The sequence below is a fragment of the Mugil cephalus genome, chromosome 2 (assembly GCF_022458985.1).
Source record: "Mugil cephalus isolate CIBA_MC_2020 chromosome 2, CIBA_Mcephalus_1.1, whole genome shotgun sequence".
In the NCBI taxonomy this organism is placed as follows: Eukaryota; Metazoa; Chordata; class Actinopteri; order Mugiliformes; family Mugilidae; genus Mugil; species Mugil cephalus.
The window spans coordinates 29,299,331-29,326,204 of NC_061771.1; the positions used below are offsets into that span (position 1 = coordinate 29,299,331).

General features: G+C 42.7%; 2 protein-coding genes across 8 annotated transcripts in view; one reads left to right on the plus strand and one right to left on the minus strand.

Annotated features, from left to right (window-relative positions):
• Nucleotides 1-172: 172 nt before the first annotated feature.
• On the plus strand, nucleotides 173-23,550 carry LOC125001730 (ectonucleoside triphosphate diphosphohydrolase 7-like). 2 transcript variants are annotated; one of them, XM_047577258.1, is made up of 14 exons: nucleotides 176-373; nucleotides 1,167-1,275; nucleotides 1,365-1,550; nucleotides 3,136-3,341; nucleotides 5,167-5,317; nucleotides 5,905-6,008; nucleotides 6,125-6,184; nucleotides 7,097-7,245; nucleotides 8,329-8,495; nucleotides 9,423-9,624; nucleotides 9,717-9,836; nucleotides 10,486-10,571; nucleotides 11,158-11,319; nucleotides 11,543-23,550. In XM_047577258.1, the coding sequence occupies exons 2-14, from the start codon at nucleotides 1,268-1,270 to the stop codon at nucleotides 11,757-11,759; spliced, it is 1,818 nt and encodes a 605-aa protein (XP_047433214.1). In that variant the 5' UTR covers nucleotides 176-373; nucleotides 1,167-1,267; the 3' UTR covers nucleotides 11,760-23,550. The 2 variants fall into 2 exon arrangements, with proteins under 2 accessions (XP_047433215.1, XP_047433214.1); XM_047577259.1 differs by lacking the exons at nucleotides 11,158-11,319; nucleotides 11,543-23,550 and adding an exon at nucleotides 11,043-11,146 and having other exon boundaries at nucleotides 173-373.
• Nucleotides 23,551-25,724: 2,174 nt separating this feature from the next.
• LOC125001788 (CREB3 regulatory factor-like) overlaps nucleotides 25,725-26,874 on the minus strand; it is a 29,251-nt gene continuing 28,101 nt past the window's right edge. For all 6 annotated transcript variants that reach the window (XM_047577266.1, XM_047577263.1, XM_047577265.1 and 3 more), the window contains one exon: nucleotides 25,725-26,205. In XM_047577266.1, coding sequence (XP_047433222.1) covers nucleotides 26,090-26,205 — 116 coding nt within the window. In that variant the 3' untranslated portion in view covers nucleotides 25,725-26,089. The remainder of the gene's footprint in view (nucleotides 26,206-26,874) is intronic.

The window sequence follows — 26,874 nt, forward strand, 5'->3', positions numbered from 1 at the left end:
GTTTCCTGTAAATTACGTAAGTTTTTTTCCGCCACGTGGGAATGGGAATGCTCTTCCTCGTGCACCTAAGAAACCAGACTCCCTGCCGATTGAGAAACCGAGGCGAACAGAAAGCTGACATGCGTGGTGGCGATTATTCCTACAGAGTGCGAAGGCAGCGGACAGACACCCTACGTCACCACGTCGCTGCGTATCTGATGACGTAGACAAAGGGCCGCCCGGAAGCCAGTTGGGGATACAGCCTTTTCTTCCGCGTCGCGTCGTCGTTCCCTTTTAAAACAGCGAGAAAGTCAACATTTGAGCACCTTTTCCTATTTAAAAACCAACACATCGACGGCGAGTTACTGTCATGGCGGGGGAGAGGCTCTTTTAGGTAAGTTTAAAGTGTGAATGTGATAGCATATGGAAACAGTGAGCGGTATCAGTAGTTCCTGAACGCACCGTTAGCCGGGTTGTAACGGACTAGTAGTTATTAAAAGATTAATTAGTTTATATCCCAGTTAACCTCTATAGCATATACATTATATATTCCTTGTGGTTTCCATTTCGTTTTTTTTTTATTTATTTATGCAACAGTTTTAGCTTATATAACTGGGGAATAAGCCAGAACCGTGTCTTTAGTGGGTCATCATTAATTCACCTGAGCTTTCCCGGATGTTACAACTCAAAATATGAGACATTAGAAGGTTTATTATAGCATTTGGAATAACGTTATTAAAAGAGCAAATACTAGGATTTATTTAAATCCAATCACAGTTTGTAATCTATGTATTTATTGCTGTGTAAAATGCCAAACAGTGGATTTCACAGTATGTGGACAAGGCATTGGTGTGTATATAGTAAATACACATGCATGAGATCACAAGATGAGCAACGTGATACACCTTAAATGGGGACAGGGACACATCTACTAACTACAGCACCTTTTCCCGAGCAATAATGAGCAACTCCGGGTCAAGGACACTTAAAAGCATCGCAAAAAAGCTTAGTAAATGGAAAAACATGACACAGTGAATGCACAGGAGTAGATGGATACAGCAGCAGTGCGACGCTTCGGTGTGCGCACATGCCTTGGTTATTACGAATGGGTTACGTTCTTTAATTTGAGAATAATTTGTGAGAGCAGGAGTGGATACGGTGTCGTTAAGTAGTGTCTTTTTCCTCAGCGGCAGAGGAAGAGTTAAAACTCCGGACAGGATCGAGACCAGACCGCAGCCCGCCATGAGGTGACGACCGCAACGTCGTGTACTTCTGCTCTCTCGGACACATGGCCAGGTGATAAATAAATACATAAACAGACTGATAACTCCCCGACGTGTCCGGCTCCTGACCCGTTTTTTTTGGCCGCTGTGTGCCTTTCGCAGGATCACTGTGTCCTGCCTGCCGGCCTCCTGGTACTGCAGCGCGTCCCCGCTGTCTCTGGGCTGCGCCCCCCGGCAGAGGCTGCTCGTCCTGCTGCTGCTCTTCATCGCCTCCGCCCTCCTTCTCCTGGGGACCTACCAGCGGCGGCTGTGGAGCGCCCAGCGCCGGCCCGGGGCCCACTTCAACAAGTGAGTGGACGGACGGACGGACGGACGCCGTGGTTAATTAAAAAGGTCGACCCCGAACCCGTTCGACCCGGTTTGGGACCCGAAGTAAAATCAAATGCTGCTCTCGAAACGTCATTCATGCTCTTGTGTTGGTTGAATCCCGTACAGACTTTTATCTGCGAAATCAGTGGTGTGCACAGCTCTGATTGGTTCAAAAAAAGCTGCTACTGTCCTGTATTTGACCCAGTTTAGGTGTAAATAATCGTCATTCTTCGCAGCACATTCTGTGCCTGGGTTGTGGGATCATGTGACACTTCATCTTTCCGTGGTTCAAGCTTCGCGTTTGTGGAAGACCAACTCTTTTCTCACAAAGTCCGCATGGCTAGAGCTCCTTAAACTTTTGGATCGTTATATTTAGCTGTGATAGACGGAGAAATGGTTCGTCCAAAGCATTTTTTTTTATGCATCTTCTTGTCATTTTCCAAACAATTCCCCATTTCCCTGTGTGACCGTGAGTCTGATTAACTATCTGCACGCTCAAAGTTGCCTTCAGCAATTACTCCAAATATCCCAGAGCTGATTCCACGTGAACAAGTTGTTCTTTTTCTGGGAGGGTTCTGAAAAAAACCACACGCTTCTTAGTCAGCGATCTACAAACTAAGCTCTGAAGGATCAGGAATGAGACGTGTAACGTGCTGCAACGCGCCGTCGTTTCCGGTTATTTCACAGTTGGCCTCAGACAATTTGAATAGGTGACACTGAGGAGGTTTAGTCGAGCCGCACAAACTCCGTCCTGTGTGAGAACTTGAACACACTCGCGTGGAAAGTCTTCGGTAAACACTGAAAGGTGATAAGCGGCAGAACCGTCGCTGGACGAGGTTACGCAAAGAGACGCGAGCAGTTTGTGAGAGCGGGACCAGGTGTTGTTTCTCAGCGTTAAATACACAAGTGATGCTTTTTTTTTTTTTTTTAATGCTTTTACATTAACAAAGACGTGTGTAGAACTGGATATGATGTAACATGATACGCAAAAATCAGCCATAACATTATGACCACCTTCCTGATGTTGTGTCGGTTTCCCTTGTGCCTCCAAAACAGCTGTGGAGAACGGACGTGGACCTTCTGAGGGGGGGGCGGGGGTCCCTGTGGTGTCTGGCAACACAGTGTTGATGGTGGGGGGGGGGGTCCTGTGGGTCCTGTGTGTCCTGTGGGTTGAGGGGAGGGGCCTCTTTATTTGACCAGTTTGGGCAGATGAACTGAATTGTCACGAGATGCTTTAAATGTCGTTTACTTCTCCCGTCGGTGGTTTTAATGTTGTGGCTGATCGGTGTATTTTGACTAACCGAATGAAAATACATTAATATTTCTGCCAGTTGTTGAAATATCCCCAAAACATCACGCTTTGAGTTAAGACGTTTACCTCGTCTCTCCCCTTTTATCGGTCTGGGTCGATGCTACACGTCTCAGTGACGTCCACGTGAGTGGACACCAGGTCCAAAAAGTTTCCCAGCAGGACGCCGACCCGCCACAAGACGATGGTTTGAATGTTCTTCACATCTCCGGTCAGGGGTTTTAATGTTGCGGCTGACCCCCCCCCCCCCCTCAGGTACCTCACCATGGCCGAGTCCATGGAAGCCACCGACGTCCTCGACCCCGCCCTCAACTACGGCATCGTGGTGGACTGCGGCAGCAGCGGCTCCCGGGTCTTCGTGTACTACTGGCCCCCCCACAACGGGAACCCCCACACGCTGCTGGACATCAGGCAGATGAAGGACCGGGACCACAAACCTGTCGTCAAAAAGATCAAACCTGGTGAGGGGGGGGGGGGTCGGCTTTTCAGACGTCTTCGTGAAGATCGGTGTAAAAAAACAGCTTTTGCTTCTTTCTGAATATCTGCACATGAATGACTCCACTGTCTCATAGACGACTGTGGTTCCTTTGTGTGATGGATTTTTTTTTCTGTCAGTAAATATGGAAAACAAAAAAACACTCTTTTAAACCCAAACAAATATCATAAATACACGTAAAGTGTTAAACTGACGATGAAAAGCAGTGTTTTGGTCTCTGCTCTGTTTTCTGATCGGGTTACGTTTGCTACATCGGTGCCAACAGGAGGAATCGTTACCAAGTGAAAACGCGCCGGAAGTAAGAAAAGTGGTTCAATCTCGTTCTGATGACGTTACTTTCATGAAATACGTTCAGTGCCCGTGACTCTGCGGTTTTATCTCGGCCCCGGCGAACAGATTAGATGTTCGGCTGCTTCAGTTTGAGAAGCAGCAGTTAAAGGCCACGTGCCGCTTTCTCTCACAGCCGTTGTGTAACTTCCCCTCTACCAGCGTGGTCTGAAATACCTCTGATTAGTTCGGGCAATTAGTCACACGCATTTGTCCTTTTTATATCTGATAAAAACCCCGACAGATTAGATGGGTTCACTGACGTTATCACTGTTACTCTCCAACCATAAACGGACGACCATAAACCTCAATAACACCAGCTGCGTTCTCAAAATGAAAGCGATATTTCTGAAATTGTGTTGAAGTAAAAGTGAAAAGTCTCGCGTTATTTCATAATTCCCTTAAATTCTCATCACGCCAAAGAGACTTTGCTTTGAAGAGGATGAACTTCAAATGAACTGGTCGCAGTTTATATCAAAAATGTTTTAGCTTTAGGTATTTGAGAGGTTTTTTGAATGTATATGTTTATTGCGATATTTCGGTATTTAACAAAACAAACTTGTGAAATAGTGATAAAGAGCCAAGAAGCCAAATCTAAAAAAAAAAAGTAGGAGACGGCGCCAAAACAAAAACGAGAACTCGGGAAAGATGAGAAACAACACTGCAGAGATGACTAGACGCACACTCGCGCACACGAGAGACAAGTGAGACTGTATATAAATATGGACGACATGTTTCCACTTCCGTGCGTCGGCCAAATTTACACTGTTTTCTCGAGGACACGACTTTGGAGCCCGGTCACACTTCGTCCAAACTCACTTGCTCTTCGTTTAATTAACACTGAGCTCGACTCTACCTCCACCAGTTACAAGGAAATATTAGACTATACACTGGTCGTAACCATTATGTCATATCCTGTTTCTATAGCGTCAAAGAACTAAAGCAAAACTTATACCAAACAGACGACACTTTAACGCGCATCATCATCTTTGGATAAAAATAAAAATATTTGACGTGTGTTTTAGCGTTTATGTTCCCATCCACTAACATGTAGGGGGCGGAGCTTATGAGCTATACTGCAGCCTGACACCAGGGGGAGCTCTACTTGCTTTGGCTTCACTTTAAAACTGTTCTGTCTTTATTTAGACGGGGAGAAAAGAAACAGAGACATGAAAACAACTCGAGTCTAAACAGAGATTACACAAAACGAAGCAGGAGACACAAGGAAAACAACAACAGGGTCACAGAAAGCATCCAAAACCAGGGCACAGATGTGAGATAAGACACGAGGCAGGATTTATTTGTCACATGCACAGTGAAATGTATTGTCGTATCCTGCAGACGGTAGTAAAAAAAAAGTAATACAGTAGAAACAGTGATAATTAATTAGGTAAAAAATATAGTTATCAATGTATAACTGAGAAAAATAAAATAAATTTCAAACACAACCCCTCATCTCTCAGGTATCTCCACTCTGGCGAACGTACCGACGCAGGCCAGCGACTACCTCCACCCGCTCCTCAGCTTCGCCGCCGCTCACGTCCCAAGGAACAAACACAAGGAGACGCCGCTCTACATCCTCTGCACCGCCGGCATGCGGCTGCTGCCCGAGAGGTAGGAACAGCAGCAGCACGTCTATACAAAAAAAAAACAAACAAAAAAAAAAAGTTACCAGGGCTTTTTATTTACCCTCAGCCACAGAAAACATCAGGCAGACCCATATTTCTAATTACTCTCCTGGGTTTTAACGGTGCTTTTATTGTGAAACACTTGCACATATTAAACCCCAGACCCGTATGGGCAGAGTTTCTACACAGGTTTAAAAAAGTCTGAAATGAGATAATCTCGTTTTAAATCATTAAAAAGTCTTGAATACGAGCGTATTTTGCATTGTAGGTAAATTTCACTCGATTTCACTGATTTAAGTTCCATAAAACACACAAGAGATTTAATAAAAAGGCCAATAACACTAAAAGATTGTGACAAAATCTTAGTCTAGTTTATCTACACTGAACTGGATTTTACTTATTTGTTTTTTTGGGGAGGAAATACTGTGTTGTACATTTTTTTATTATTAATTTTGAGATGTTTTATCAGGTAATGGGTGTAATTTTTTTTGTAGAGAATTGACAGAGTAAATTACATGTTTCATGTTTGCACGTTGAACCGTTTTGTTGCTGCCGTTCGTCTACTGCGTGCAGCCAGCAGTCGGCCATCCTGGACGACCTGGTCACCGACGTTCCCCTGGAGTTCGATTTCCTGTTCTCCCGCTCGCACGCCGAGGTCATCTCCGGGAAACAGGAAGGTGAGGTGGCATTTGCCAGCGTTACCTCCGTGTGAGGAGTTTCAATCGTGAAACCTAATTCCAACTCCGACTCCTGTTCTTTGTTGTGTGTCCCCCGTCGCGGTCGTGTCCTGAAGGCGTGTACGCGTGGATCGGCATCAACTTCGTCTTGGGCCGCTTTGATCACGCCGATGCGGGTGAGTGTGGAGGCGTGTGTTTGTTTGTGTGGCATTTAAGGTCACATTAGACTTAACCCTCTTTTTGAAATTAGGGCTGTGGGTTAAAAAAATGAAACTTCAACATTGTGTTAAAAATGAAAATATTGTGTAAATGATCCATTTACATCTGTCCCTGTTTTCTTCCGTTCTTCTGTTATTTTTAGTGTAATTCATCTCCTAAGATACAAAAAGACATTAAAAAAAAAAATTAAAGATGCATCTCCTGGATTTTGACGTTATTGTTTACATTTTTGTTGATATCGTGAAAATATTGTTATTGTGACGTTTTTTTTTGGTGATAATCTCATATCTGTGACAGCCCTAATTGAAATACTAGAGTGTTATTTTTTTATTTTATTTTATTTTTTTTTACTTTTGTGGCATTTTTCAAATTTTTTTTATTTTTAATTGAAAAATCAGGATCAGATTTTTTTTAATTAATCCCAAGGGAAAATTATTTTTTATTACAGCAGCTCCTACTCAAAGTGTAACAGTGTCCAGAAGAAAGAGCAATAAGAATATCTAGAATAAGTCCAAAATTATGATAATAATAATAATAAGAATACATATCATGTAAAAATAAATAAATAAATAATATATATCATATATCTCCATATATAAAAGTATGTGTTCTGACTGCACATGGTGAGTCCAGAGTCCAATAAATATACAAAGAAATATGTACAAGTATATGACAAGAGAGTGAGTAAAATCAAGTTCAGTTAAGTTACCATATATGGTTACTTGCCCTTAATCGTCTGCGTGGCGAGTAACTGTGTTTGGTGATATGGTTCCTCGCCCATTAAAGGGTTAATAAATGAGACGAAGGAAGTCATCTGTGTGCACGTTTGAACTGTGGAAAGTGTTTTTGTGTTTTTTTTTTTTTTTTAGAGGACGCCACGGTTGAGGTGACAACGGGGTCTCAGAACCAGAAGCCGATGAGCCGGCGGCGCACGGTGGGCATCATGGATATGGGCGGAGCTTCTCTTCAGATCGCCTACGAGGTGCCCGGCGCCATCACCTTCAGCTCGCCGCAAGAAGTAAGAGAGAGGCAGCGGTGATGCTCGATATCAGTCCGATACTGAGGGAAATTCAGGCTGGTATCGGCGATACCGATCGATAAAAGTAGCGTATTTCACATCGTAGCTTCGTAAAGAATATACGACGTTATTTATTTATTTAAAACTCATTCATTATTATTGAGGTGGGGGCAGAAAAAAACAACACAACCAGGACACAGTCAAGACAGAATATGTGAAAATGCTGTTTCGAACACTAAAAAAAGGAATAAGTAAAATAATAAAACCATTAAAATAAAAAAAATAAAAAAACACTGTCCTCCTCGTTGTGTTGCCACAACTCGTTTAGTAGTTTAGTTACTTTCCACTGTGTTACTACATCACCTCCGATGTCTGAAGTATCCAAAGTATCGACATTTTGATTTGAGAATCGATTTTAGAGCATAAAGACCTGGTATCGGAGGTATCGATATTTCAGTATCGATCTGCACAGTGAGACCAGGACCAATGTTAAATATATATATATATATATATATTTTATATATATATATATATACATATATATGTATATATATATATATGTACATAATTCAAGTTTTCATTGGAGTTTTTACTTGAGAATACATGAGAATAATCATACAGTGCTGCTCAATGTTAACAAGCAGGACTTTTATACATAAGTAAAAAATATCAAGAACACTACAAGGAGTGGACGTTCTTAGAAATAAAAAGAAACTAACTAAATAAAATAAAATAGCAGAGGGAAGTTTATTTGTTATTTAACTTATGAAGCATACGTTCATACGAAGCAGCCTTTCTTTATCACCATATTTACCCATTTCTTTAAACTGTGGAGCTTTAGAATAATCGTAGCCACCACCGAGACCCCGACCACGATAACCAGAGAATTTCCCTTTTGTTTTGTTAGTCGTCTGCTCTTTATCACCCAGTAAACACAGTTCGTTCTAACCAGTCTCTAAGAAAACGTACAACGAGCATCCAGTGAATCATCCACAGTGCATCAGAGTCCCACTGTGGTTTTGACATTTTTGTTTTTTCAGGCTTTGTCTCAGTGTTTTGTTGTTTGTTTGTTCGTTTTTTCAGGAGGAGGCGGGGAAGAGCGTCCTGGCAGAGTTTAATCTGGGCTGCGACGTCGAGCACACACAACACGTGTACCGAGTCTACGTCACCACGTTCCTCGGCTTCGGAGGAAACATGGCCAGGCAGCGATACGAGGACCAGCTGGTCAACAACACACTCGCCAAGAACAGGTCGGACACGGACGTCGAGACAACGAGGAGTTATCGATAAACGAAGCACTCTGAAATGATCTGAAAATCCGGTCTGTGTGATCGGGACTGTGGATATTTACTCCTTTTACTCCAGATTGTAAAATGAAACCAGGAAAGAAAAGAAACTGAAACTTGTCATTAAGTTTTCCTAAAAAAAAAAACAATAATAGCAGCACCCTGTTCCTCGTTTATACCGAACAAATACCTCGTTCCATTTACGTCGGAGCTCAGAAAACAAGATGGCCGCGTCCATGAACGCTCTCCTTGTCTGAATATAACTCGGTGTGTTCAGTTTTGAGTGCAAAGAGAAATTAAAGCTTTTTTTTAACAGTATTATTATAATTTACTATAATTTTAAGCTAAATTTAGTCTATTTAAGTTAAACAAATTCAAACAGATAAATTGAACCAAGTTCATTCAAGTTAAAACAAGTTCATTTACTGTTTTTCTCCCTGACCAGGTTTCTCACCGCTCCAGATCGTAAAATGAAACCAGGAAAGAAACAAAACTAAAACTTGTCATTAAGTTTTCCTAAAAAAAAACAAAAAAACAATAATAGCAGCACCCTGTTCCTCGTTATGTGAACGCTCTCGCCTTGTCTGAATATAACTTGGTGTAATAAATTTCGAGTGCAAAGAGAAATTAAAGCTTTTTTTTTTTAAAAAAAAATCTTGATATTTACAGTATTATTATAATTTACTATAATTTTAAGCTAAATTTCGTCTATTTAAGTTACGCAAATTCAAACAGATAAATTGAACCAACTCCTGAGGTTTTACTAGAATCTTTACTACAAAAGTCCTAATTATTTAAATGAAATGTAGAAAAAATACAGTGTTAATCACAGTTTGTCTCAGTGGCGTTTGGCTCTGTTTTCATTCATTTACTGTTTTTCTTCCTGACCAGGTTTCTCACCGCTCAGACGGGCCTGAGCGAGGACAAGCCGTACCTGGACCCCTGTCTTCCCGTGGGGCTGTCGGACAGAGTCGTCCGGGACAACCGCACGCTGTACCTGAGGGGACAGGGCGACTGGTCCCGGTGTCAGGAGGCCGTCCGTCCCTTCCTGGGCCTCCACAACGGCACCATGTCACCAGGGGGCGTCTACCAGGTAACAAACACGCGGCCTTTTTTTTTTTTTTTTATTATTGGTTCTGATTCTCGGCCGTGAAACGCGTTTAATGAACCACGCGTTCTCCGCAGGCTCCCATCAACTTCAGCAACAGTGAGTTCTACGGTTTCTCCGAGTTTTATTACTGTATGGAGGACGTGCTGAGGATAGGAGGACAGTACAACAGCGACAAGTACTCCCGAGCTGCCACGGTAAAGCATCAGCGCACGCACACATTCATTCATCGGCGCAACGCATTTCCTGGTCATAGGCTAATAGGCTAATACGCATCGTGGCGACGCAGATCGCAACAGCCGCGATCGGTCCCCATCTGTAGTAGCGTGTTTCCGGCTGCTTCTCCCATCTCCGCAATTTTCACACTGATTGTTTCACACTGAAATTTCAGGCGCCAAAAAAAAAAAAAAAAAGACACAGCGCCGACTAGTGTTTGGGAGGTGTTGTAACGGAGCGAGTCCGGACGTACGTAGCTTACGGCCTCTACGTCCTGCAGTTCATTAACTTTAACTTTCACCATCTCATCTAAAGGAACCACTAACTGGAACCACAGACTCACACACACACCTTTGTTGATCCGTGGTGTAATAGTAATAATAGTAGGCAATAAAATGCTTTATTTCTCATTTTGAACCCTTTTTCTAACCATTGCTAGTCATTCACTTTGTAAGTTAACACAAATTTGCCCACGTGTGAACACATTATATATTCAAATATCTAGGCTGTGGCTTTTTTTTTTGCAAATAAAAAATATACAGCATCAGCACACTGTTAATAAAGATTAAAAATGAATGATGCTTAATCGCGATTAATCATTAATTGGTGTTTGTCCACTCGGTCCATCAGGACTACTGCTCCACCAAGTGGTCGACTCTGAAACAGCGTCTGGACAACCAGCTCTTCTCCCAGCAGGCCGACATCAGCAGACTCAAGTAAGCTCGTCTACGTACGAGTGGAGCACGTCTCTTTCATTTACTTATTCATTTATTTTATTTACATCTTCAGTTTAGGGGGCTGTGTTCAGGTTCCCTCACCCTCTTACGCCTGATAGTTTTTCACATGTTTTACAGAAATGGAGGCTTGATATTGAGTAGGTTGAAAGAATAATTTGTCATTTAAAGCCCTGCTAGCTCTGTCACTGCTGCTCCTCTTCATGTTTAATGATTACAGTATGTCCCTTCGAGCAAACTGCACATTGTCCACAAGGAGGTGCTGTTGAGCAGTTGTGGATCATTGTGTCTCATGAGAAAAATTCATCCAGTTTAGTGAATTGCTGCAAATCAGTTTTAACACTTAAAACGCTCGTAGATATTAGATGATTTCATCGCAGTTTTATTAACATCCAGCAGCAACGTCACAATAATGTGCTTGCTCAGACTAAAATAATACTAACCCGCCTGCAGGTGGCGTTCAGATCTGATCTGCTGCAGCCAGTGGGTGTCGGTGATTGTTTGTGAAACCGCTACAGGTGCAGCTGGACTCTGAGCTGCTGTTTTGCTCTCGTCTCCCCCCCTCCAGGAATCAGTGCTTCAAGTCGGCCTGGATGTACGAGGTGCTGCACTCTGGGTTCCGTTTCCCCCCCGACTACCCGAGCCTGAGAACCGCCCAGCAGGTCTACGACAAGGAGGTGCAGTGGACTCTGGGGGCCATCCTGTTCAAAACCCGCTTCCTGCCTCTCAGGTAACCTCGGGTCGCGTTTCGAGCCGAGTCAAAAATCACAACATGCGAAACCGAATTTACGCTTTTACACACGTCTTATTTTGAAAAATGGGTAAAATAACGACTGGTGTTAAAGCTGTTGCTGCTCTTCATTAAGGACGTTTTTAATTCGGATTGAACACACGCCGCCGCCGCCGCCGCCGCGTCTGTTCACGTCTTTCCTCTCTCTGGTGTGTTTCTCCAGGGACCTGCAGCAGGAAACCCTGCGCCAGAACCACCCCAGCTGGCTGCGCTCTTCTTTCGTCTACAACCACCATCTGTTCTCCCTCTGCATCCTGGTGGTGGTGCTGGCCATCCTGCTGTACATCCTCCGCCTGCGGAGGATCCACCAGCGGGAGCAGCGTCAGGCCGAGGCCCTCAACCTCCTCTGGGCCGAGGAGGGGGAGGCCCTCCTCCCCTGAGAGGCGCCGTCCTCCGCTCGCCCGATGATACGCGAAACCCGCCGTGGAAGCACGAGACCCCGAGAGCACGGGAGCAGTTTAATGAGCCTGGAAATCAAACGCCTCTCTAGACTCTCTTTGATCATGCAGCTTTAAACACGGGGCCCATCTCACACTGGAAACGTATACTTTGGGTTCGCTTTCCTCTCGTCGAGGCAACTCCGGATGAAAAGAGCCATCCTGCTTTACGGGATCAAACCACTCTCTCCTTTTCTTTTTTTTCTCCTTTGATCTTGACAGTTAACCTGGGTTTTGTGTGGCTGAGGATGGAAGTTAAGCTGAATATTCAGCACCTGTGAGGCAAAAAAGCAGCTGATTCATTCATAATATTCTCAACCACCCAAAGCTTTAGTTCATGCGACAGTACATCAAAAGCCATCTCTTCCATAGACGGTATTAATACGGACGCGGGCACGGCTCCTCTAATGTGAAGCCAAAGCAAGCGGAGCTCCCCCTGGTGGCTGGAGGCTGCAGAATAGGTCATAAGCCACGCCTCCTCCAAGTTAGTGGGCGGGATTTGGGTCAAACTAAAACACTAAAATATACACGTCAGTATATTTTTTTTAAAGGATGGTTTCTATCATATATTAGTTAACATAATGCTGACGCATGTTAAAGTGCCAACATTTTGTTTAAGTTTTGTTTTAGTTTGTTTTAAAACCAAAGGTAAAGAAAAAATTTTCACGCAAATTCACGTGTGTGGAAATTTTTTCTTTATCTTTGGATGTTTGTTTTTTTCCTTGACAAAGACTCGGCCACGTTTAGGCGGCATGTCCTCTTACAGCTTATTTTAAAATGAAATTTGTTTTATTTAGTACATTTGATGCTGACGTGACATAACGGCGACCACCAGTTGCCATGGCAACTGCTCCGTAAAGCAGACCCGTGGGACATTCCCTTGTAACTGGTGTAGTTAGAGCGGAGTATGGTATTAATTCAGTGAAAATGCGGGTGAGTCTGGAGAAGGTGTGGGCGGGTCATAGACGTCGTGGCTCCGCCCCCCGGACACTACGCCGCCCAGTTACCCGGGAAAATAGCATCAGTTTGGCCAATGCAAGGAAGTGAGGATGCATCGTCCATATTTATATACAGTCTATGGTGTCTTCACCCTTAAAGCTACGCTAGTATGTCATCAGGCACTCGTCCCACGAGAGCTGGTCGGTTTAGGTTTAATTAGCTTGATTAATGAGCTCTGGCTGAACGCGGCGCTAACATCTGCGTTTAATTCTCCCAGATAAGTTTCGGGATGGAATCCGTTACGTCAGCGTGCATAGTAGTTTGACGCTCTGGATCAAATTAGACATTTCCTGAGTTTGCAATTTTTCCCGCCCAACATATTCGGAGACATTTAATAAGCGCACGTTAAAAACATTTAGCAGCAGCAAGGATTCAGACCAGACGTCTTTAAAACGTAATTCACAATTTAGTAGCGACGTAACTCATTACTAAATCGACGACACCAGCTCCAATATATCGGACCGAATTTTATATAAGAGCTAGCGACGCTAACATTAGCATGGTCATGGGACTATGGGAGTGCAATGGGTCCGTTTTCCACATTGCCATGCTAACGTCGCCCTGAATAAGTCGCATTTAAGAAGCGCAGCTGACTGGACGGAGGAAACACAGAGGATTTAAAAGCAGCGGTAGGACGCTGAAGATGAACTCTCTCACCCCACCAGTCATGAGGACTTTAAAATAGCAAACATTCCCCAGTCACCTGAGCGGGGAAGTACCAGAGAACAGTTTAGGGATTGTTTGACTCGGTTGTCCTACGTCGTAGTGTCCAGATCGCTGCCTGAATGTGAAGGTGGGTGAACCAATTGTCTCCATCTTGGATCAGTGTTGGACTCACACTCTATATTTTATATGATTTAAATCAGGTAGAGTCGGCACGAATGGAAAAGTTAGCGACAAAAACCAAAACTGATTTGCTTTTTTTTTTTTTATTGTTTGTTTTTTTGTTACGGGCTGTAAACATGTTTATTTCTGCTGTAAAATAGACCATCGTAGCAGGTAGACACCCTCAAGTGGCCGTTTGAGGAACTGCAGCTTTAAGCCACGTTGTAATCAGCTCCATCTTCCATCCTCGGCGGTTCCTTCATTATATCCTCCTCCTGCAAACAAACGAGTTTGAGTTTGCTTCAATTCAGACGTTTAGAGACCGAGCTGCTCGTCTCCTGGTCCAGCACTCAGCCGTCAGAGAGACGAACGAGGCGGCTTCACATTCCTTCGAGGTTTCCTCGAGAGCTGACCTGCAGACGGACGATCTCGTCCTCAGATTGTGCTGCTTTCATACTTGAATGCCCCCGTTGTCCTGGAGGGCGTTTTTTCTTTTTTTTTTTTTTTTTTTTTCGTTAGCTGAAACGAGCAGAGAGACGTCCTCTGTGTGTCTGTGTGAAGGCGCTGAAAGCAGATGAGGACCCTGGAGGCCTGATTGTAAGCAGATGCCGTCCGAATTTTTTTTTTTTTGAAAAAGCAATAACTGAGAGGAAGGAGGAGGAGGAACTCGTCTTACGGCTCGGGGGCCAGGATGGATGCTTTCTTTTAAGGAGAGATAAAACTTATTTCATTCCATTGTTGAAGTTTAGTTTTTCTGTCCACGGAGTCGTGTTACGTGCCGACAGATTGATTCGGATCTGTAACAAACCATGACGATGCAAATACGCGTCTGAGCAGCACCTGGTTAAACTTCCTGAGGAGATGTTTTAAACTCATTTTAGTTCGGGGGGGTCGAAACCAGTAAGATACCAGCATAATAACCTACAAGTGACGACGACTCCAGATTTATTCCATTTGTTTTAGTGCAAAGAAGAAAATGAGGAGAAAGTTTACATGTAATAATATGTCCTTGTCTTCTCTTATGAAACAGTTTACAGATGAGGGATAACGGTTATTTTCAATTTGCAACCTTCTGTGTAATTTTAGTTTGCAAATTCACGCTGTGGACCGCGTTAGACCCTCCAGCAGACCGCCTTTGGCCCGCGGGCCCCATGTTTGACTCCCGTGTTTAACGGCATCGATCCCACAGTTGTGGATAGATTTTGTTATTTTGTTCAACTTAATGCGCGGGGCGTGATTCATCATATAAAAAAAAAAAAAACTCTGTTGTTTCTAAAGAAAAATATGCTTTGTAATTTTATTTTATTTTTTATGTTCTCCTTCCCTTTTTGTCAGTGTGCTTTTGTCGATTTTGTCCCATCGGAAATACTTTTCGGTCGGTAGCGGGACACAGCGGCCAAACCCCTCGAGTGATTCCCCTCTTCTTCTCCCTCACGCATCCGTCCCGGCGCGAGCTTCGGGGCGTCTTCTATGGACAAAGGGCCGATCGCCATCGTTTCCAGAGCTGGGCATTGTGCAATGTTGAACAGTAATTCACTGAAAGAGAGACTTGATTTGTAATGATTTTAGCGGAGGTACCTTTTAAACGTAAATGTGAACAGAAACGATTTCAATAAAATCCAATAAAAGGGTTCATTTTGTAATAAAAAAAAAACAAGTGGTCTTGACTTTGTGGTGTTAAACCCTCTTATTGTCTCTTGCTTCATGTTTAATCATTTTTCCTAACTTAAAAGTTTGAAGGTTTATACGGGTTTATTAGAATATCTTCTTACAACTTGAGTTAGAAAAGTTTCATCATCTGTTAGAAACCTGGACGTCTGCAGCTCCTCATCTAACAGCTCACTGTGGCCGCCCCTCAGTCGCCTTCGGCTTTTTGATGAACAATGTGAGCTCCACGACAAAAAAACGAACAACTTCATAATAAAACTCTTCGCTTTGCCAGTTAATTTGCGTAAACTAACCCGTTTAAACTGAGCCTGTCGTCGGGGTTTATTACAATTACAGCTAGAGATTTGTCCGGTTTGTGATTAATGGAGGTTTATAATAGAGTGTTTATTCTTGTACTACTCTTGTTAGTTTTTGTGTGACGTGCTTGGCAGGACTTCTCTCCACTGTCTTATGAACAAACTGCAGCCAACGTCACCGCAGGGAAAAACGTCCAATTTCTGAACCGCTGCTTTGACTTTTACCAAATAATTATCCATCAGCCGTCGAGGAGCCGGTGAAGCTGCTAAATGTTTGAGGGTGAAACCGTTTCGCGCTTTAAAATTAAAATTTAAAAATGACACTCGTTCCATTTCCGAAGTTTATTTTCTGCTTTCGTACGCGGAGCTGAGAGCGTCCGCGTGCTCAGAGCGGCTGCAGTGATATTTAGATTAAAAAAAAGTGTAAATATCAGTGCATTGTGCAACGAAATGTCAACGCGAGTGGCATTTAGTCTGGGGTAGATAACAGGGGCGGACCTGTGGAGAAAATGTCTCAGTCTGTGGACGTGCAGGTCAAAATGAAGCTTTAATTCTAATGGTAACGTAGCAACAGGGAGATAATTCAGGCGGCCTGAGTTAAACTTCCTCATCTTCCTCCTCCTCCTCTTCTTTTTACTTATTTCTTCTTCTCCTCTTCCTTCTTTCTGATTTTCTCCTTCTCCTCGTCCTCTTTTCTGTCGTTCTCCTTCCTTCTTCTCCTTCTCCTCCCATTTTGCAGGTTTCATCCCACTCAAACTGGTTCACCAGATCGGACCCTCTGGTGAACCAGTTTTGGCCCACGTGCCGCATGTTTGACCCCATTATCTGGTGGAATAATCCACTCAAACTATTTTAGGTTTCTTCTTCTTTTCTTTTTTTTTATTATTATTCCAGTTTATATTTCCACCAATCAGTACGTTTATTTATTATTATTATTATTAGTTTTATACCGCGGTAAAAAGAAAAAAGAAAAGCTCCATATTTAATATTTATCTGATCTGGCTGGAAGTCTTTGGATGGATTTCCCCTCACAGGGTTTCTGTCGTCACATCTGTTTATGTTAAATCTGGACTAATCCAAAAAAATAACACACGTCCCACAAACTGGCTCGTTGTGGTCGTCTATCCCGGCTGTTTATATTAATGGTTTGAAACTCTCCTGCACCCAAACCCAGTGACTTCTATGATCGCACATTAAATCTGACAATGTCAGATCCGTCCATGACGGAAGACTGGCTTTACACCGATCAGGCATAACATTATGGCCACCCTAGGGGGGTGCTGCATGTCTAAATAAACCACATGAATGGATAAAAGGCCTTTGGGTTCTTGAAGTGTCATAAGATGGTTTAAATGTAACGTACTTCTCCTGTCAGTGGTCATAATGTTGTGGCTGAATTGGGTGCATATGTTAAGATACGTGTAGTGTGACCCTTTCTCTCACTTTTGCTCTTAACTGAAGTGTATACGGTCATTTGTGATGGATAAAGAGTCAGTTATAGACGTCATAGAGTTACGGACAGGGACCACAGGTGTAGTTCATCACGTAAACTCCACTCAACCAGAAACTCGTTCATAGATTCAGATTGTTTTTCTTTAGACATATATTAATATCCCCTGTTTTAAAATGACAGTATAAACTTTGACGCAGCTTTTTTTTGGGAACTAACCCTTTAAATAAATCGGGTTCAGTGAGTTTTGCTCAGGGCAAAAAAAAGAAAAAGAAAAAAATCTGAATTGGAAATGTGCCACGTCTGTGATTAATGAAGGTTTTCAACTGTAGACACAGTAATTAAAACACATTGTTCAGTTGTATACGACAAACCTTAACCTGAACAAAAACACTATATATACTTACTGTTCAAGTTCATTGTACGTATCTGTCCTTTATTTCTTTCTCTAAATTCTTTACTCCGAAAGTCTAATTTATGTTTTTCTAGTTTTTTTTACACTTCATTTTTTTATGCTTATTTATTTACGTGGTTTATGTTGAGACGAATTCCTTGTATGCGCACACACACACTTGGCCAATTAAGGCTGGTATTTACAATGAAATGATGTGACATCTTCTTTCTTATGTGACAGCGTAATCCTGTTTCACCTGCGTAATCTACAAACCTGCCACTTAAACATGTTTGATGACTCAAAAAACAAGTCCTGAAACTGACAAAATGACCCCGATCAAACAAATGAAACAGAAATAACAAACTTGTGCATGTATTTATTGCAGATGAATGAATAATTTGTTCATATGTGTGAGGTGTAAAGTAAGTGGACCCTTGTTTCCGGTATCTGCTGTGAGCTCCTAAATGTTTCTGGTAACTGCTGATCAGTGTCGACAGCAGCTTGGAGGAGTTTGATCCGATTCCTCAGAACAGAACCACTTCAGTTCTGAGATGTTTGTGGTTTCCTCTCATGAACTGATCCCACAACATTTTTTACTGGATTCAGGTCAGGACTTGTTCCCAAACATTCATCTGGTTCTTCTTTAACCGTTCTTCTCTAGAACCACTTGATGTCCCGACATTTTCTTTTAGAGTTCACTGGTAGAATTCAGATTTCATCGGACCAGATGCAGCAGAACAGGTCCAAACCAGGACGTTAGCGCCCCCCATGTTTCATGGAGGGATGAGGTTCTGATGCTGGAATGCAGCGTTGGTTCATCTCCAAACACGACGCCTCTCATTTTAAACCAAACCATTTCATCTTATTACACTGACTGGAAACACTTCTGAACAGATGGCACTCCAATTTGCTCTGAAATTAACTTGTAATCCTGGAGGTGGCACTTACTTTTGCGACTCACAGATATATAATTCTGTCTCATTTTCCCGAATAAACAAATGTGCATGCATATTTCTGTTTCATCTATTTGATTGAGTTTTCTTTCGTCTACTTCCCGCTGACGTTTTAAGCTGCACTTCACGTGTGAACCGGTGGTTCCTACGTGGGAAGGTAAATTCTGGCACCTGTGGTCACAAACGGACAAAAAGTCAACACTAAGAAGTTGTAAAAACATTGATCGTACATTGACTTCAGAGAGAAATCGTCTTGAAACCATTCATTAAAAGAACACAGGGACGGGCTTTTATTTTAAAAATATACTTTAATACAACAGCTGCATATAAATATTAAAATATACATTATACAGGTGTACAGTACACTCACACAAAACAAACGAAAAAAAATATTAGGCTTCTATTTGTACGGCACTTCTTGTATTTTTTTTTTTGTTGTTGTTTTTGTTTATTTTATTTCATTTTTTTTTTAACTATTTTTCATAAAGGTTACTTACTGACAAAGGAGTTGTACATAACGATGTGTTAATGTGTTAACAGGTCCAAAGTATTACTGTAGTATTGTGATTACTGAAAGACAGACAGAGGAGGAAAAGAAAGGGTTTGCTGTACAGTATATGACACGGCGTTGTGGAATGTTTGCTAGTCTCTTGTTTTTTTTTTTCTTTTTCTTTTTTCTTTTCCTCCCGGCATCCAGCATGTTTTCAGACAGATTAAGGAACCAGCAGGGAGGAGATTACTCCGTCTTTATTCTCTCCACATGACTTTTTTTATTATTATTATTTATTTATTTTTTTTTGGTTTTCGACTCGCCATTGATATCTCGACAGAAACGACTACTGACTCGGTTTTGGTCGAAGCCGCGAGGCGCATCGTATCATCGCGGATCATCTTTACATCTGCACCGCAGAGCTGAGCATCTGTGTGTGTTTTTGTTTTGTTTTGTTTTTAAAATCTCTGGCCACCCGCCAAGAGGCAAATGCACAGATTTTTTTTTTTTTTTTTTTTGTCAGGCTGCCAATCGTGTAGTGAAAAGGAAATAAAGATGCAAAGATTAGATGAGTGAACGCAAAACCGCATGTTTACATTATATTTGTTGTGATAACGTGGAATTTAGCGCAAAAAATCATGTAGACCTTCACAGATCGTGGCATGGTTTCTTTCTCAAAGATGTTTTTTTTTTCTTTTTCTTTTTTCAACTCATATCCATTCGACTTCTGTTGAGTTGCAGACTTTTAAGCATCTCGCCCCATGATTGATAATCACTACCGGTAGGTACCGGATCGGCTCGGGGAGTATTCGGCGCTTCTAGATGACGTCACTTATATGTTCGGAATGTATGTTCGGCTCGGACCGCGAGGTCGATCCGTGGTTAGAAAACACGAGTTTATTTTTTTATTTTTTTTTTTTTTTCCACAATATTTTTGTAAGAGATAGTATAAAGATTCGCATTTTTAATTTTCCACAAAAAACAAATAAATTAATAAAAAGACAAAATAATTCGAGTTCCAGCCACTCATTTGTAAAGTAGGCGCAAAACAGATTTAAAAAGTTTTATTCTGAAAAAGATTAAATAATGATACAGTTTTTTTTTACCAATTTATCCAAAGAATAAATTAAGGACAAAACGACAACCGCTAACCGCTAAAACTGCTAACCTCTCTGCTGACCTATTATAAAACGCCACGTCACCAACCCTAACGACTACGTGACGTCATCTGGAAGCGCCGGATACTCCCCAAGCCAATCTGGTGCCTACACAAGTCCAACTATCTCTACCCCAAAAACACAGTGGCAGAACGTCTCATTTTATTTTTATTCAGCATCCTTTTTTTTTTATTCTTTTTTATTTTTTATTCTTTTAAGAGATGCAAGGTAGATAAAAACAGATGTAAAGCTCTTGTGTTTTAAACGTAACGATAAGACACGAGGGGCTCTCATCTAAGCAGAGCCAGCTTCCTCCACTTCAGCTTCACTGAACCCAAGGTCTAAACTTACACCCCCCCCCCCCATCTGACTCCTTCCCAGATCAATGAGAACAGAGACGAGGGAGGGGATCAAGATTCAGGCTCAACCGGTGTAACTGCTAGCGTGTGACAGCAGGGGCAGGGGCAGGGGCGGAGGCGGCGGTGGGGTAAAAGGTTTTGGGGCAAAACTGCTCGGAGGCCCCCGCCCCACCCCCTGACTAAGTGCTGCCGCTTCCCCAGCCTCCTCTGCCCGGTGGCCCTTCTCCTTTGAAACGGGAGAAGCCCGAGTGTCTCCGACAATGCGAGCGCCGGAGTGGAGTGGGGACGGGCACCCGGAGGTCAGCGGCGTCCCACCAGTGTAGGTTTACCGATGGGGCTATTCAGCCCGGCACGTCCGCGCCACCTCGACACCTGAACCATAAAAAAAAAAAAAAGAAACTACTAGAGTCAGAGGAAAGCTGGAGGACCGACCTCCATCCACCTAGACTCAGTTTATCGTAGACTCGAGCTCAACACAGCAGCGCAGAACGTCAGGACAGTCCCAAACCCAAATATACTCAATGTACGATTATATAAAAACAGAGAACGACAGCGAAGCCGGAAACAGAAACTGATAATTATCTGATATTATCAGAATTGTCGCAGGTCAAATATCGACTGGAGGCGTTTTTTTTTTTTTCCAATCCAACCTCAACTTTGTGCTTAAACGACACCAAATCAAAAATGAACCCACTGCGTTTATGCTGCGCTTCGAGTGGACACTCGCAGCAGATTTTCATCCGTTATCGCCCAGAGACGACTGGGAGGCTCGGTCCGTCTGTGTGCATTTGTCCGAGAGTGTTTCAAACTACAACAGAGCTCCATTTACACGTGTGTGTCTCTCTCAGAAAACAGCCAGCGAGGACATCAGGTCCACCAGGACTGTTTACTCCTCTGCCCCCCGCAGACGGCGACACCCAACGAGGAAGCAACTCAGATAACAATCGTCCAGTTTCTGCAGAGTCATTGTCCATATTAGGCCAGAGCCGGCCGCGCCGGTAGGCCCACAGCGTTGCTTTTGTACTCTTTTAAAAAAAACCCCAGCTGTTCCTCCTGCTGACCCCGGGGCCCGGCGGCCTCGCCCCGTCGTGACAACAGACGAGGGAAAGAAAAAGAAAAAGAAACACCAAAAAAAAAAAAAAAAAGGCAGCTGACGTCTTGGATTCACGTCACTTTTCCACTCACAGATCTGAATCCTGCTCCCAGGTGCTCATAAACAGAAGCTGGATTCTGGGAAACTGAATCAGGAATGTGAGCGTAGAGACAAGTGGCCTTGCCAAGACTGGCCCCTCCCCAATAAAGCTTTGCAGTTAAAGGGATATTCCACAATACAAAAAAAATTAAAATTAAAATAATAATAATAATAGTAAATGCTACAGTATCAGCTCAGGCGCCCACGAGTGCTCACTAGTTCTGGAAAACTGTTATTTGTAGTTTGGATTTGAGGCAGGAATTCACTGCGCTACAACAGTTTTTTGGCATATCGATGATCGTACGCGACAGATGGTGTTCGTTACGTGAAGCCACTTGTTTGTTTTTTTTGGATTTTTTTTTTTTTTTTTTTTTTTGGAGGAAGGAAAATATCGAGACAAACTTCGAGCATTCAAAGTGGAATCTCTCCCGAATCCAAACACACACTTTAACCCTCGAGGGACATGTGCGGCTGTTCTCTGGCCTCGTCATGGAAACCAAATGTTTGATTATTACGGGGGAATTTTAACCCTTTATTTGCTAGTGTTTGTGACGGCAACACAAAAAAATAATAATAAAAAAAAAATTCAATATTTTCAATGATCTGAAACTGGATTTTTTTTCCTTTGGTTGGATTATTACCGACTTGGATAAATCAGTGTTTTGATTTTTAAAAATATTTAAGTCGTCACTGGGGAGAAAAGAGTCCTCTTCCAAAAAACGCCATAAAAGTATATTATGTTAAAAAGTTTTTAACTTTCATGAAAACCAAATGTCAGATTAATTTGGGGGATTTTAACCCTTCACACGCCAGCGTTTGTGACGACGTCGCACATCTTTCCTGAATTTTTTTATTTATTTATTTTTTAAAATCTTTAATAATGATATAAATGCAAAGTTGAATTTTCTTGGGCGTGGGGAAGGAATATATTACCGTCTTTGATATTCTAGTGATTGGTAACAAGACTGATTATCTTATTTATTTATTTTTTTTTGTAGTGTCACATTTTCAAAAATATAAAGCCGTTAACACTAAAAGACAAAAGTGTCCTCTTTACAAATGCCATAAAATAGCATAAGTTAAAGTTTCTTTCTTTGATTTTTTCTTTCTAGGGAAAAGTTTCCATCGGGGAGAAAAGTGTCACCTTCAAAAAATGACATAAACGCTTACGTTGATTAATTTTTTTCTACTCTTTGTTTGTTTGTTTTTGTTTTTTTTACATAAATCTTTTAATCAACTTCAATCCCGATCATGAATACCAAATTTTTGATTAATTTTGGGAATTTTTTTCCTTCGTATGCCAGTGTTTGTGATGGCATCAAAAAAATTCTTGAGGTTATTTCAATTTTTGTCTTTTATGTATTTATTTGTTTTTAATGTAAGTGCAAAAAATGCCATAAAAAATAGCTTATGTTAATATATTTTCCAAATCGTTTAATTAACTTCAATCCCGATCACAAATGATAAACCTTTGATTAATTTCATAATTTTAACCCTTAATTTCTTTTTCTCCTGACCTTGTTTTGATTATTGTTTTAAATTATCACAGTAAAAAAAAAAATCCCAGGTTCTTGTGGAAACATTTAAGAGGCCTCAGTGGCACCAGAGCCTCCTGCTGCTGCTTGCATTAGGCATCTTTTTCTGTATATATTTTTCTATTTTTTTTTTTTTTTTTTTGCAAAGCCACATATTATCTGTGTTTGCGTAAAAAAAAAAAAAACTCTATTCGCTACGACTCCACACCGAAGCCATTCCAGCTGAGCGACAGGAATCCTCTTGTTTACAGTACAGATTTATATTCACGCAGTCATGACTAACACTTGCCAGAATTTAAAAAAAACAAAAAAAAAAACAAAACAAAACAGAAACTAAAAACAGGAGCAGCACAAGGACAAGAGCGATCAGCCTCGGACACTTGAATCAGTAAAAAAAAAAAAAAAAAAAAAAAAAAGACCACTAGCACTAGACCTTGGTGAAGGTGAAGAGTTTAAGGTTAACTGCTCCACTCCTGGCTGAGGCAGGAAATGGGTTTTCCATAGAAACAGTGTGTTATAGAAGAGCAGCTTTGGAACGAAGCCCAGGAAAAAAAAAAAAGGTTGAAAAACACAAGACTGGGGGGGGAACTGCGCAGCCGGCGGCCACTCCTCTACACGTATGTTTCCCAGAGATGACGTCCACAGAAACCAGCTACTGTTTCTGTACGTACACGTTCAACGTGAAAGGAAAATATTTGGGTTCGCATATTTGGCTGAATGTCTGACGGGACCCGAGGCGACGAGACTGGAAACGTTTGCCTCTTTCTCTCATTTTATTCATTTCTTCAAGTGTTTTTTTTTTTTGTTTTTGTTTTTTTTTTTTTTTTTCCCAAAGCGAGGCCAAGCCCCGGAGCAGTAGTCATGGGTTAAGTTTTTACCTTGTAATAGGATTTAAGGTCAGGCATAATAACACAGGTCCCTGTGGCTTTAAGCTCCAGGCACTTCAGAAAGGCGTCATTATGCAAACACACTGCCTATTACAACAGTACGTGTTCGCAGGCCAAAACCCAGTCAGCAGTTAACTGCCTGATGCCTCCACGCACTAGTTTGCATTGCTTTTCAGTTCGTTTGTGTCTCCAACGTATAGTAGCACCACGCGAAACCCAAACGCTGGACGCCCTCAAGTCTCTCAATCGATATCCGTCTTTAGAAAAAGGTGCCGAGAGTCTTTTTTTTCTTTTCTTTTCTAACTCTTTTGGAGGATCTGAAGCCCTCTTTGAAGGTGCTTTAGTTGCTCTTCTTACCACAGTGCAATTAAAAAGGGTCTTTGACTCTTTTTTTTTTTTTTGTTTGTTTGTTTTGTTTTGTTTTATGTCCAACAACGTTTAGAGAGCATGGACAGGTTGGTCTACAGCTTCAGCAAAGACCACAGAAGAAAGGCAGATTTCGAAAAAAAATAAACACTTGACACCCACTTGGTGGGCTGCTGTGGCATAGCCAAATAACGACGAAAATAATAATAATAATAATAATAAAAAGAAATTAGACTTATTTGCTTTCTAGATCTACAAGTGTTTTTTTTTTTTGTTTTTTTCTCTTTTCCTCTATTTGTCGTTTGCAAGTCAGGAAGTTGCGCTACATAATCAGGTCAGGGGTTGAGGAGAGGGCTTGGCGAAGGCATTGAGGACACTTCCCTTTTGTGGGTTAAAAATAAAGCCGCTGCAGATATAAGCTAAAAAGGAGCACCAGGCAGAGCTGGACAGCTGACCCTGACCCTGACCCCCCCCCCATCCCCCCGATCCCCAGCCCCGCCCGAAGGCCCCCCCCCCACCCTGGACCGTGACCTGCCAAGTCGTTTCCCGTCTCCTGGATCCGGCGCGCTTAGTGCATTTAGTGTGAAAGGAGCTGAGGTCCACTCGCCCTGCATCGTCTCGAAAAAAAGGGGAGGTGGTAAACATGGACGACAATCAGAGTCAACGTGTCCCTCACTTAGAACAAGACGAAAGACGCGCGGGCGGGTCGGCAGCATCTGAAGCGGTTTTGGTGTCCGAGTGGTTCAGTGTTATCAGTCATCTTTGGTCAGGTTGAATTAAGGTGCAGTTTTTTGAACTTTGCTCACTTTTTTTTTTCTTCTCTTTTCTTTTTTCTTTTCCTTCTTCTCAACGGGGGTGACGGGGTTTTCGGGGGGTCTGTTAAAGCTCCGAGGACTGTTCCACAACAACAACAACTACACAACAACAGCAGCAGCAGCAGCAGCAGCAGCAGGCGGCTGTTTCCGTGAACAGTTGTTCTGGCGTCGGGGCTCCGTCGCTTTTTTCGTGTGTCACAACCCACGTTTCAAATGTCGACGCGGCCCCAGTGGTGCGCAGCGCTTCTATAGGAGCCCAGCCGAATTAAAAATTAAAGAAAAAAAAAAAAAAAGAAGAAACACGCACACCCACTTCTTTGTTTTCCAGGCCTGGGCTCCTCCCACTTCCTTATTTTAGAACTTCCTCTATCCTCAAATGCCCCCTCGCCCTCGGCTCACTACTGGTCCCCTGCCGACAACTACGACCATCTACAAAACAGTGCAATGTCTATTCATAGGCACAATGGGATACAGCACACAGAGAGGGAAAGAGGAACACTATGCACGCTCATACTGTATGTTACACTCACACACTCGCACACACACACACACACACACACACATATAGACAGAACACAGGATACAAGAGACGTCAGCAGCAGCAGCAGCTCTGGCCTTGTGGTGGTTGTGGTGGTGGTGGTGGTGGTGGTGGTGGTGGTGCAGCCTGCAGAGACAGAGCAGTGAAGACGGCTGCTGGTTGGAGGGCCATTTTGTTTAGGCTGCTCCCCCCTCGTCCTCCTCCTCCTCCTCCTCCTCCTCGTCCTCCGTCGCTTTGCTCTTACTCGAACGTGCACGCCCGCGAGAGTGGAAGAAGAGGAGCTCGGTCGGGAGCGGGTCGACGGTGCTGAATGAGGAGGGGCGGAGGAGGGGAGGAGGGCGGTGCTTTTTTACCCCGTCGCCTCCTCTCCTCCCTGGGGGGCCTCCTTACGCTGGTTCTGGCCCCCGGCGCTGGCCGCCAAAATCCTCTGCACAAAGTCTTTGGTCCGCCCAGCGACCAAGGGACCTGGTGTGGAAATGAAACAAGATTAAACAACCCGGAAAAAACAAAACAAAAATCCGGCCGATCCGAGTCCTGACCTCATTTTAAACAAAATTCCCTCCGCCGAAGATCCGTAAAAGCTTTTCTTATCTTACTTATTCACCTAGATCATGTGACTGAGGGTACGCACTGACGTCACTGCTGCCAGAGCGGCACAAACATGGTGGGATGTAGCAGTAAATACAGAGAGACCAGGAAAAATGTGGATTATCGGATCAAATTAAGGACAACTGGACTCGACAATGATCCACACGACGTAGCAAATAACAGATGGTTCATGAGCATCGACACGTGGCCAGAAATCAGTTCTCCTGATATTCACATGGACCTGAATTCAACACCAGGAAACACTATACGTATACTGAAGTATGACCTTTTGGTACTTTATACAACACAGCTCCAACAGCTTTGAACTAGAACAGGAGGCTTCAACGTATTTCAGGTCAACGACGCCCAAACTGATGGAGAGAAAACTAAAAAAAATATATAAAAAATGTCTAATCAACCAAAGATTTTGTCGTACAGTCGAGTGCACCCTTGAAATGTCCCAGTTTGGGATGAATAAAGCATCTATATATCTATCCATCATATTTAGAAAAGTGGATTAGCTTCAGCTTAAGTTAGTTTTAGTTC